General features: G+C 41.9%; 1 protein-coding gene across 1 annotated transcript in view; it reads right to left on the bottom strand.

Moving 5' to 3' along the window:
* HHIPL2 (HHIP like 2) overlaps window positions 1-13891 on the bottom strand; it is a gene marked incomplete at both ends in the record, with an annotated part of 85044 nt that overhangs the window by 33557 nt on the left and 37596 nt on the right. Inside the window, 2 exons of the mRNA XM_082250983.1 lie at window positions 6951-7282; window positions 9271-9414. Of these exons, the coding sequence (XP_082107109.1) occupies window positions 6951-7282; window positions 9271-9414 (476 nt within the window). The remainder of the gene's footprint in view (window positions 1-6950; window positions 7283-9270; window positions 9415-13891) is intronic.

Below are 13891 nucleotides of genomic sequence, written 5' to 3'. Positions count from 1 at the left end.
CATCACACACGCTACTACGTCCATCTATAGACTCATCCAGACATACTCCATCATCCATCATTCATCTGAAACTTTGAGGGACGCCAAACGAAACTCCTCCCTCACTGGCATCCATCTTAAGACTCTGGTAACGACCATTTGAAGCTAGCTGCCATCTTAAGTGTGGTAAATATAATCCTGCTGTGTTATTTGATTTTATTCAATATTGTTTATTTCCTTCCTTATATGTTTTATATTGCATATTTAAGGGTAATAAGATTACAATCCCAGCCGTATAAACCATGGTAGATTTTTCTCTAAAAAGCTGATTTTTGTTTTTATACATTTTTATTAATATCAGATTTACCGCATTATTGCAAATTTAGTCTTCCATTTTGCATGGCTTATTCTCACTCCATCTGCAGTGGAATGACTTTCGGCCGTGTGATTCGCAGACAATTGTGGTCTGTTTATATAGAACATTCATTTATGGCTTATACTATACCTGGAGAAATGGTAATTTTGCTTTCGTTTCACTTTCATCATTGCATTGATTGTTTGAAGTTAGTATTTTTATGTAAGAGTTATCTTTTTGTGTCACTTCTTGTTTGATCATATATTGAGATTACATGTCTTGAGAATAAATATTTTATATATATATTCCATACTGTAGACTGTACTCACTAAGATTGGTATATGCTTTTAAAAAGAAATTAATCAATTAAAAAGAATTCACTACATATTGATTTGTGGAAATAAGCGGAGACTCTCCTACCGCACAGATCTTTGCTTATTAACCATAAATAGACACTGCTATATTCAGAGCAGTATAAATATTCTGACATAATGAAGTACAAGCGCGAGATATTATTATTAAATATTATTACAATTATTATTTGAATTTTTATCCACCCAGTGCTAAGATTTACACAGGACTGCCACACAGCACATCCCCATCATGCAAGAAAGGAGACCTGATTTTTCTCTGCTGCAGTTCAGTAACACTTGCTCCACCCAAATGGAACAAGTGAAAGGAGAAGCAGCAGACTCATAAGATCATCTTACTCCCCATCTGTCCTCCTATGAGCACTTCAACACAATTGATTGGCTCCTTGTGCTGCTTCTTCCTCACCCCCTTCCCCTTTCCCTCCGTTGTACAGGGACTGGAAGAGGTTGATACCAAGTCAAATTCAGGTACTTATACTGCTTGCATGAATAAGGTAGGTATAACAATTATTAATAACACAGAGCTTCAATAATTTGAGTGTTTTATATGTAGAACTGCCCCCTGTGTGCTGACACCTGTCCGCTGACTCTAGCCACTGGAGTGGTCCCTCTTCCTGGCAGACCCCTATGCAAGTTCCTCTGTACTCATGGACACTGTTTTTCCAGAGTCACCGTTGCCTCCAAACTCCACAGTCAGCTTCCACTGGGCCTCTGGGTTCAGCCACACTTTCTGGTTCACCAGGCCGACTGCCCGTGAACACCTTCCACAGCTTCAGAAGAGGAGACAGCCATCACCCTCCTTCTGGGACTTGGCTTCCTGGCCAAAGACCCTCTGCCACATGTGTCCTTGGCTTTTATAACGTATCCCAGGATGCACCACTTTCCTTTGCCAACCCACTGAGATAGTCACAAAAGCCTGTGTGTCACTGGCTGGGTTTCCACCTCTGTCCAACAAGCCTCCCTATTGGATACAGTGGGGACACTCCCTCAGCCCAGATTAATCGCACCCTGGACACATGCAACAGGCCTAACTAGAAAACCTGTTCCCTGATAAACAGACAGAGCAACTATTTTTTACCTGCTACTCCCCTGATAAGCAGGCTGAGAAAATTACACTCCCTACCCAGCACCTATCTAGGAGGGTGCTACATATATGTGGCTTAAGTTCAGCTTTAACAAAATAAATATGTTTTGTAAAAAAAAAAAGAAAGTGTTTTTGGTCTTGCTATGTTAAGCCAGCAAAAAACAGTTGGACTCATGGCCTGTTCAGCAGTGACCAGCCAAAATTAAAACCATATATGTGCAGGCTGATTGTACCCACATTGATCAATCGACCAACTTGGGTACAACCAGCATGTCTGATCTTTCTACATACGGTTACTGCCAGCGCCTATAGCTGCTAGCAGTAACCATTGTTTTCTGCCGACAAGGATTATTCCCTGCGCCCCCCGCTGAAACAATACAATATTGCACAGGGTGGCATTCCCCTATCAACACTGATTAGCCTTACCAGGCACAGGAACAGGTGTGCTGCTCTCATACAATCTAGCCATTATCATTGACAGATTTACATAGCCCCACCCCACAGCCTTAAGAAATAAACCCCTTGTTTGGTTAGTGATTAAAGTTATACTAGGTATACATACAATATATTGTCAAAAGTATTGGGATGCCTGCCTTTACAAGCACATGAACTTACAAGCACATGAACTTTGTTTTTTTGCAGAAAGAAAAAAAAAAAAATTGATGCAAAAATTTCAACAGGTACATCATAATAGATGCAATATTCAATAAAAATACAGTTGGTAAAATATATGCAAAATAATATTAAACCAACTAAGATATATATATGCAAGTCTTGAATGATGTACAAACGTAATCAACAGCAAGATATGGATTACGTCACATCAAAAGTATAATGCAAAAGAACAAACAAAAAAAAAAAGGAAAGAAAAGATTGTCTTCATAGGGATAAGCTCTCACTAGGGATGATCGAACTTTTGAAAAGTTCGGTTCGGCCAGAACATCGGAACTTCCCGAAAGTTCGGCCCGGATTTCAGAACCCCATTGAAATCAATGGGACCCGAACTTCGGTAATCAAAAAACACAATTTTTAAGCCCTAAAACCCAATAAATGCCCCTAAAAAGTCCCTAGGGTTCTGGGTCATGCCCCATTAACTATTAATCACACAAAAAAAAGTTTTTAAAAATTGTCATTTTTGATAAAAAAGCCAATTATTGAAAAAAAGAGAGATTTTTTTATTTTGACTTTGGATTTAGTATCTGGGGGGGGGGGTCTAAAAAGTGTACATGTGAAGTTTCAGCTCTGTAGCATGTCCAGAACCATGAAAAAAAAAAAGATAATTTTTCAGTAGAACAGGGATGTGGGACCCTCCTTTTACACCTATATGATCTTTTTTTTCTGGTTCTGGACATGCTACAGAGCTGAAACTTCACAGGTACACCTTTTAGACCTCTCAGACACAAAATCACACAAAAAAAGTTCTTAAAATTGTCATTTTTGATAAAAAAAGCCAATTATTGAAAAATTAAAAAAAAAAAAAGAGATTTTTTGATTTTTACATTGGATTTCGTATCTGGGGGGTCTAAAAAGTGTACATGTGAAGTTTCAGCTCTGTAGCATGTCCAGAACCATTAAAAAAAAAAAAGATTGTTTGTATTAGAACACTTTCAGCTTAGGGGGTTGGCTTCTCTTCTCGGTTTTCACACCTTGCCGGTTTAATAGCAGGCATTTTTTTGGGTTCTTTGCAGTCAGGAAAAACATCTGAACTTGTGTACAGTGGTACTGTGCACAAGTTCTGATGTTTTGCCTGCCTCCAAAAACCCCCAAAAAATGCCAGCAAAAACACACCTGGGCATTTTTTTTTTGACGCTAGCGTTTTTTTTTTGGCATTTTTTGGGGTTCTTTTGAGGCAGGCAAAACATCTGAACTTGTGTATAGTGGTATATATACACACATAATTATATGTATATAGACACCTAGCCATATATAGGTGTGATAGTAGCAGAAATATATTACTGTAAATGATTTCATTAGCGCAAGCATATATTTCTGCTACTATCACACCTATATATGTCTAGGTGTGTATATAAATATATGTATGTGTGTATATACACCACTATACACAAGTTCAGATGTTTTGCCTGCCTCCAAAACCCCCCAAAAAATGCCAGCAAAAACACACCTGGGCATTTTTTTTTTGACGCTAGCGTTTTTTTGGCATTTTTTTGGGTTCTTTTGAGGCAGGCAAAACATCTGAACTTGTGTATAGTGGTATATATACACACATAATTATATGTATATAGACACCTAGCCATATATAGGTGTGATAGTAGCAGAAATATATTACTGTAAATGATTTCATTAGCGCAAGCATATATTTCTGCTACTATCACACCTATATATGTCTAGGGGTATATATACAGACATATATGTGTATATATACCCCCTATACACATGTTCAGATGTCATGTCTGACATCAAACATGTCCTCAAAAAAGCACTGGCAGTGGCAACCCCTGCAGCATGAAAAATGCTTGCTGGTGAGAAGCCATATTCCTGTCCCGAAGCAACTCAGAGAAATGATCATTTCTCTATAGCGGTCACCCTGCTATGGAAGGGTTTTGTCACCCTTCCATAGCAGTCACTGTCAGTTAACCCTACACTACACTACGGTCCCCTTACACTTAACACTTTCCCTACAGAAACTAAATTTTTGAAGCTAACTTAAGTGTAAAGGAGCACTCTAACTACACTAGATATCCCTTTCCTCACACTAAAAATAGCTAAATGACACTTTGTAACACATTAGAACAGAACAGCATTCCACTCTCTTCCATGTCCCGTACAAGAATGCTAGGAATTTGGCGGGGGCGATCTTATATACTGGGGGGCGTATTCACTAATGATTGGTCTATGGACCCCCTTGTCACTCCAATCACATTCCTAGCATTCTCCTGCCCCCTCAATTGGCTTTTGCTAATGGTTCTGGTCCAATCACGGGCTTTTAAAGCCCATTTCCTGAAGCATTGCATTTCGGTCGGTTCTGGTTGCTGAATTCCGAACTTTTTGGGCAAAAAGTTCTAAATTCGGCCGAACCTCGAACACCCAATGTTTGGGCCGAACTGATGGTGGACCCGAACCGTTCGATCATCCCTAGCTCTCACTAGTCACAAATCTCCCTGTAATACTTCAGCGCTCAAGTAAACTATTCAGCACCAGCTGATGAGGTGCAAGGCCTGGAACATCCAACCAAGGTTGCCACATTGAATACATTTTTTGGGGACATTTCTATGTTGGTATGGTTATTTTTTTATGAATAAGCATAGTATTCATGTGTTCCAACCATTTATTTCAGTTTGCAAGCAATATACAGTAAGTGTAGGACCACCACATGTGCAGGTGGAGTTAGTGTCTCCTCTTCTAGGGCTCCCAACAAACAAACAATGGGATCCCTAGAAAGCTGGAAGTTGTATACCTGTGAAATGGTACTTGTAACCTCTGCCTAAAATCGAATGGGCTTGGGGAGTCTCCATATGGAGGAGGTCCCCATGATCCTGCTAACATTTTGGACATAGAGGAGTGTCCCTACTCCACAACCTTTGCAGCAAAAAGAGTTGTGAAAGCTTCTGTGAAGCCAAGACTGAGACTAAAGGTGCTGAGGCCAAGCAGAGCTCCCGGGTGTCTCTGTCGATAGCACCCACATCCTTCTCCCATCCCTTCCTGCATGGTAATGTAGAAGCATTCTGTGGGTAATTGAGTAAAATTGAATAGATCCCTGAAACCATACCGCTTTTGTCCTTTGCCAGTAGGACATCTCTCACTATGGAATGGTCTATCAAAGTGAGCCTGGATATGCAGGACTGGGAGTAAAGAGTATGTCTCAGCTGCAAATATCTGTAGAATTGGCCCCTAGGAAGAGCAAATTCCCCTTTGTAGATCCATATAGGATTTGGGTACATTACCTGTATACAGCTGAGAAATAAACCTGACCCCCAACCTTTCACATTCCCTGAAGCCTTTTAACTTCAGTATTTCCTTATAATGCGGATTATGCCAGATCGGGTAATGCAAATGAACTTTAATGGCATTCCAGGGTTCAGCATTGAGTTGGCCCACCCTTTGCAGCTATAACAGCTTCAACTCTTCTGGGAAGGCTGTCCACAAGGTTTAGACGTGTGTCTATGGGAATCTTTGACCATTCTTCCAGAAGTGCATTTGTGAGGTCAGGCACTGATTTGGATTAGATAGACCTTGCTTTATGCACTGGTCCCAAATCATTTGGTGGAGGGAGGATTATAGTGTGGGGTTGTTTTCCAGGGGTTGGGCTTGGCCCCTTAGTTCCAGTGAAGGGAACTCTTAAAACGTCAGCATACAGAGACATTTTGGACAATTTCATGTTCCCAGCTTTGTGGGAACAGTTTGGGGATGGCCCCTTCCTGTTCCAACATGACTGTGCAGCAGTGCACAAAGCAAGATCCATAAAGACATGGATTAGCGAGTTTGGGGTGGAGGAACTTGATTGGCCTGCACAAAATAAAAAAAATACCTCTGGGATGAATTAGAGCAGAGACTGCGAGTCAGGCCTTCTCGTCCAATATCAGTGCCTGACCTCACAAATGCGCTTCTGGAAGAACGGTCAAAAATTCCCATAGGCACACTCCCAAACCTTGTGAACAGCCTTCCCAGAAGAATTGAAGCTGTTATGGCTGCAGTTGAGTGGGTCAACTCAATATTAAACCCTACGGACTAAGACTGGTATGCCATTAAAGTTCATGTGTGTGTAAAGGCAGGCGTCCTTGACTTTTGACAATATAGTGTATTTGAAAGGTCAGTCCACCCAAAACTGATATTCCATTTTAGAGTAAATAATGAGTTAATCCACCTAATAGTTTCTCACACCATGTCTTCTGGACTGCTTATTTATTTTACCCTATTAAGAATTTAGGAGAAGATGCTTGGCACATGAAGTTGGATGAGAACATCCAAAACCCCAGGTGGACAGGAACAGAGTCAGTAATTAAAGCAGAGAGGTCTCACTGTTGGAGTTTCGTAGACATGTAAGGAGTTGACTTATCCTACCAGACTCCATCTTTGATTAAATATCACTTTTGGGTGAACTGACCCTTTTAAGAGTTAATTCTATATGTCATCTTTCGTATCCAGAACACATTCAGAAGACAAAAATATGCAAGCTGAAAGCAGGTCCAGTGACAGGACTTACGTAAGGAAGAATTGAAGCACAACATGAGATCAAAACATTCAGGGCCCTCTTTGGCCCTCCATCCAAAATTTCCCCCTTTGACGATGATGTCAATTTCTTCATATCTGCTTTGGCCAACATCCCCACAAAATATCCTCCCTCTTCCTTTCCTTGTCACCCGATCGCCTTGATCAACAGAACACCGCCACATGTTACGACACCCATAGGCATAGACCTCCGGAGCGGCGCCACGATCAGACACAAATGGATTGTCTTTTGGAATTCCATAAGCTTTTCCTGGAGCATGTTGCCCATCGACATCTATCCGGAGAACCTTACCCAGCAGGGCACTCCTACAGCAGATTCAAAGCATGGAAGGAATGTCAGCAATGTGGAAAATTCCATATTCATATATTTTGTAATTAGCTGTAAAGTGGACTCTTAAATATATGCAGGATAAGAAAACTAAAAAAATATGACTTTTGAAATCTAAAAGCTAGAAAAAGAAAAAGCTTCTGGAACGAATTAGAAGGTAAGATATTATGTGAGATGAGGAGTGTGGAAGAGACACATATTTGTTTTTTGATCAGGTTGCCTCCCTGTAAATTTGGTAAAAGTCTTAGAGAAGCTTCTATGACCCAATCCCATTCCTAGTCCAATGGCCATTTATGGAAAAAATCCTGCCATGAGAGGAACCCAGGAAAAGAAGAGTTTCCAACACCTCTGCTTTGGATGTGGCAAGCCTTTCCATGTTCTCAATCAACAAGATATTGGGCAAACAGGACCACACATTGCAGTACATGAAGGGTGTGTCCAAATGTGCAGTAAAGCATCAGGTTTATTTTAAAAGAGACCTCAGCAGCAGCTTATACTTTTGTAAGAAGTACAGAAATCTAGTGAATTTTCAGAGGGTAGCTTTAAGTTGAACTTTCCTAAACAGGTGCAGAGTTGGATTAAAATGCAAATAGCGTCAAAATAGCAAAAGGGTGTGCAAATAGTACAGAACAAGATTAAATAGATTATGAATCTGTGCAAACAGATGCTCATTATAGCAATGTCTCTACAACTCAAAAAAGACACTATGTGGCAGTACAACACAGTCTTTATAAGGCGCTGTAGCCACAGATACTAGAAAATGGCCAATATTTTAGAAAAAAGTACAATACATAAACAGCTATTTGTGCTTAGCCTCTGCATCAGTGTCTCTCACAGTGAAGTCTGCGGTATGTCTCATAACCCAGGTGAACAGCTGAAGGGATCTCAGTGCTAGTAACTCAGGGAAGTGACTGGAAGAATCCCAGGGCTGTGCCACAGGCAAGCAGCTGAAGAGATAAGGTCACTCCACTTGAAGTACAGTACTTTAGTAGCAATGAGAACAGTGCTCCCAACAGTAGCTGAGTCTTCCATAAAAGCTGTGTGCTATTGGGCTCATGCCTACCTGCCGGTGTTCTAAAATTTAGTCGGACCCGTGAAAATTCCGGACCCTCGTCACTTCCGGTCACTTCCGTCACCACCAGCTGCTGCGAGCCCCGGTGTGCATGCGCACAAGGCATTTTGAAGGTCCGATGAAATTCTAAGACTTACGAACAGCTGAGTGAGAGGAGGAGGGGCTGAGGTGGGACGCACACACCGCTGCGGGATAATGTTACAACAACGCCGCATCATCGAGCAAGAAACATGTTGCAGAGCGGACTTAGAGGAGGCGGGAAGGAAGTGAATACTCATACTAAATAGTAATGATAAAAAATGTTTAGTATTTCTTTTTTATCATTACTATTTAGTATGAGTATTCACTTCCTTCCCGCCTCCTCTATGTCAGCTCTGCAACATGTTCCTTGCTCGATGACGCGGCGGTGTTGTAACATTATCCCGCAGCGGTGTGTGCGTCCCACCTCAGCCCCTCCTCCTCTCACTCAGCTGTTCGTAAGTCTTAGAATTTTATCGGACCTTGAAAATGCCTTGTGTGCATGCGCACCTGGGCTCGCATCAGCTGGGTTATGACGTAGTATCACTGGAAGTGACGAGGGTCCGGAATTTTCATGGGTCCGACTAAATTTTAGAACACCGGCAGCAAAAAAACTACCCCTGTGTAAGCTGCAAGTGCCCTGAGCTTCCTGCCCCCAATGTCAGTGCTGGATCCTTACATACTGTAGTTATGTAGCCAAGCACCAGGCTATCATGTTGGCCTCTAAAACAAGATTGTCTAACCTCCAAGCCTGTTGCAGCAAGACTAAGCTCATTTACTGACAAATAGGACAATGACTCTCCAGCAGAAATAGAAAAAGCTGTACTTATGGTATAGATGTTTTATAAACGTCCTTTATAATTTCCTGTGACTTACTTGTTCTGTCCATTTCCAAATTCTCCATGTGGATCACCCAGTTCTCCTCCATCTCCAGTGAATATATACAGATATCCGTCTATGCCAAACAGCAGCTGACCCCCATTGTGGCTTCTGGCCGGCTGCACAACCTCCAAAATATGCCTATGCAGGAGATAATGTAGACATGAGACATCATTGTCAATACTGACTTCGGGCTGTGCATTCTCGCATTCTAAAAGACCTATGGACTGCCACTGCAGACAATCTTTAAAAAATGCTGCTTGCCTGGATATCTATGGTTTTCAATGCTTTTTGAGGACCCAACCTAGAATAAGCATTCAGAAAGTCAGACTAAAGTCAGAGCTCCAGATACCTTGTTCCTTGTCAGTGCAACTAAATCAGCAATACAGACAGGCAACTGAATGAGGTCTTCAATACAGACTTCATATTCTCTCCTCAATTCCTTTAACCATTTTTCTATAAAACTGTTAAAAACATTGATGTTGGTTTTGGTAGGAACTCAGATCCCACCAGGTTCTGGTGGAGCTTGTGATAATCATATTTGTTGCCATGAGTATGCTGCATACTCTTCCTTTCCTTCAAATGCAAAGATATACTTATTCAGTACAAAATTAGCACCTGACTGAGGCACAGACATTTATTTAAATTTTGGATAGATTAACAAGCAGAATTGGAGGTTAGAAATATGTCAGGTTTTCATTGCTCACTATCCAGAATTTTCATGATTATGTCATCTATAAGCAGGGATCTCATGATGCCTGAACAAAAATGGCTCCATCCTTCCTTCTGGGTAGAAAAACAGATGAAGGTATGGTAAGATTTATTGTATTTTATGTATGTTATTTACCTGTAAATTCCTCCCTTGTGTGGACATCCAAAAGTCCTGGAACTGCAGCTGATGCCACCATCTTGGATGTGATGTCAGCAGCCCCAAGTGACAATCTATAGTATTCCCCTTCCCCACTCCCACAGCTACATAATATGGTTATGTAGGGAGGGGAGAGGTCAAGGAGGTCTAGGAGCCAAGCCAGCAGAGAAAGTAATTTAAAAAATTCCAGAAGAGGATAGGCATATGGTGTTCTGGGTAGGGGGAATGTGGCTGTACCAGGGAATTCTCATTCATGGAAAGAAAAACTCAGTGGCAGCTTTTTAACTCTTACATTTCACATGGGTAATAAACCTTAGGATCACTTTATCAGTGGACAGCGAATTAGCGATCCTAGGTCTGGATCACTTTAGGACAGAATACTGATAGGGAATGGGGCTGATCTTTCCACTTGAAACCCAATCCTAGTATTGAAAGGCACATGTGCTGCAATCAATATAATAGCTAATGTCTGTACACTGACAAACCTCATGGATTTAAGTTAGTAACCCATATACCTAGAGTGCCAGGCTGGTATCTTCCGGTGGCTGAACTGTGTGTGTATTCTCTTTTATTTTATGCTAACAAGTGTAAAGAGAATGAAAACAATGAAGCCTTCAGAACTTATAATAGCAGGAGATCAGTGCTGGACAGCTCCTGAAATCATGAATCTTCTGGTGTAGGTTTAAATGAAGCCAAGGAGAGCACACCAGCTGGGCACCAGACATCAAATTTACAAACTGTGACTCTTTCCTTACTTTTTTTCCATCCTATGGACGAGTCGGTTCACACTGGGGCGACACGACTCCTTACTACTTCGGGAGGCGACTTGTCAGTCCCATGCACCACGACTTCGGAGTGACTTGCAGGGACTTCACATAATGGAAGTCTATGCAAGTCGCTCCGAGGTCGCCCCCCGAAATAGTACAGGACCCTTTTTCTAAGTCGGAGCGACTTGTGTCGCTCCTATTAGAACGGGTCCTGTAGCGGTCAATGGGCCGCGAGGGAGCGCGATTTGTCAGGCTGACAAGTCGCCTGACAAGTCGCGCTAATGTGAACCGAGTCTTATTGCTAAAGTCATCAAGAAAACTATAGAGGGAAGGGGGTGCCAGGGATGGGAAGGGAATCTTCCAGCTTTTTAAAATGTAGGAACCATGAAACCATCTCTCCGTTTTATTATTTGGTGGTCTCAGTGCCGGGACTAGGTAATCTAGAGCCCTGGGCGAACATGCCAAACTGTGCCCCCCCCCCAAGATATATGAGAATTATGTGTCAGCAAAATTCTCCCACATAAACACTGAGCACTAATCTGCATGCTTACCCCCTAAGCATAAATGCCCCCTCCTCCCAGTACAAATCTGCCTCCCTGCTTATATCCCTCTCTCAGCATAAGTCTTTGCTTCCACATCCCCAAAATCCCTCCCAGATGAAATGCCCCCCCCCTAAAGAAATTCACCCCTCCCCCCAGGTGTTTTTTTTCAAGTCCTATTTATAAAGCAGACCCTGTGCTTCCTCCAATAGAGAACTATAGGGGATGTTGGTGTTTGGAGGGGAATCGTTATGCTCCTAAATTCAGGAAACATGAAACCATTTCTCTGTTGCATTGTTTGGTGGTCTGTACCATTAAAAAAAAAGACCTGCTTTCTCCTATATCTTATTCTCTCTATAGTTTTAACAATCATGACATCACTTGACATGCTTAAAAATATGGCTTGTATATGTAGCAGGATTCCCAGCCGTTGCGCTGTATATGGGTCCCCCTGGGCCAACGGGCGCAACAAAAGTACCCTTGTGAATATTCCTTCAAGTGTGAGTGCTGAGACAATGATCAGTTCAGTATCTTTGGGTTTTTAGGTTTATTTGAGAACTTGGATGGGAGAAGGGAATGAGTGGGGTACTCCTCTGGCTCAACTATGCACAATTTTCTAGGGACAACTGAAAACGCTTCTTGGCGCTGACTTGAATCTGACTAGTTGCCGGTCAACGCCGGTTGACGCTGGTTAACGCTGGCTTGCTGCCTGTTAACTCCAAACTGACCTTGGACTGCTTTCTCACTTAAAGAAGTCCTTTCTTTAGCTCCCTGAGCACTCCTTGCTGAGGTAGCTACTTGTACTGCTGCTGCGCTGCTAAACACTTCAGGGCCCAAACCAGCAACCCTTTCTGTAATCCTTCTCCTCAGGTTAGCTGGGTCCTGGATCCCTTTGACCTTCTGGAGTGGTCCCCTCTCCTAGGCAGACCCCTATGCAGTCCCAAGTACTCACGATACTGTTTTCCCCAAAACTTCTGCCCAGCAGCTCCACTCGGTCCACAGCACTCTGGATCCCTCTCTACAGCCCAGCTCAACCTTTGTCCTCTAGGCCGACCGCCCAGGACACGCTCACTTGCGCTGACAGGAGGAGAGACAGCCGTCTTCCTAGCACCTACCTAGGAGGGTGCTACATATAAAAATGTGTCATAATCCCAGCATCCCTAAGGTAGCATGATGTCTAAATACAGCTCTACACTTGGTGTAAATGAAACTGGTTCAATGCATAGTAGCACGCCAAGCACGATGCATTACAGTGCATTTCAGTTTTAACGGCATCCCAGCACAGAATGCACCTGCACCACAGAACACCACTGTGAATGATAAGCATTGGTATGTGTAGCTTTAAATAATTTAATAAAGCAAGAGAAATAATTCCTGCATTGATGCCTATTCAGAATGTATTGGCTTCAGGAGCACAGTATGGCCCATGCACAATAAAGCACGGAACATGTGTAGGCGCAATGCTACAGGGAGTGAATGGGCTCCAAAGATCCTCAACTTACATCTAAAAGGAAATGTTTACCACTCTCATGCACAATGTACATATTTTTGAAAGACTCAAAGAGCTCCTTTAAGAAAAAGCCTAGGCAAAGAGCATGGGAGCATTGTGAGTAATTCACATCTTTAGAAAAAGGCTCACTCTGGTAAACTTATAGTGAGCTAAGAGGAACAACAAGGTCCAAAGGAAGCAGAGCCTTTTTTTTTAACAGGTGCAGAGCCTGTATTTAAAACTGAACTACAGGCAGATGTGAAATACATAGATTAAAGCAGCTCTGTATATATTAAAGGATAACTTCATAAAAAAAATTAAAAATAATTATATAAATGTATATGCAATATATATATATATATATATATATATATATATATATATATATATATAAATGCACATTTATATGCGGGTTAAAAAAAAAAGTGAAATTTGTATTTTCTCTCTCTTCAGCAGATTGTGGGTGCAATGTCAGACTCCTGCAGACACTCAAGACTATAGTTGTCTACCTGAACCTCCCATTTGGGCAGAATGAAAGGTGCACAATAACATGTTGAATGCTACGGCCTAAATTTGGGTGTAACATGTTACCAAAGGTGAACTTAGCCTTTAACACAACATTAGGTGTACTTTTTAATGCACAATAAAATTTAAATTTGACTTTGTAACTGCCTCTGGCGATCTGGAGCTCAGAATGGCAGAAGATGAATCAGCACAGCATTCTCCTAATGCTGTTTCTCTGCCTCCCAGTCTGAGGATTGCAAGGGATGTGTTGATAGGGGGAAAGAGCAGAGTGATAGAACGTTAAGCTCATCGGTCTTAACTTAACTTTTCGTTCGATGTCAAGTCACAGGTTGGGGGAAGAACAAAACCTGTGGATGTGACTTAAAAAAAAAAAGTGTGACCTAAGTGCGGGAGGGAAAAACTGGGTCTTTATCTCTGCCAGCAGGGCTGG

The sequence above is a fragment of the Pelophylax lessonae genome (assembly GCF_965119305.1).
Source record: "Pelophylax lessonae genome assembly, chromosome: 3".
NCBI classification, from domain to species: domain Eukaryota; kingdom Metazoa; phylum Chordata; class Amphibia; order Anura; family Ranidae; genus Pelophylax; species Pelophylax lessonae.
This window is presented reverse-complemented; position numbering and strand designations above follow the sequence as displayed.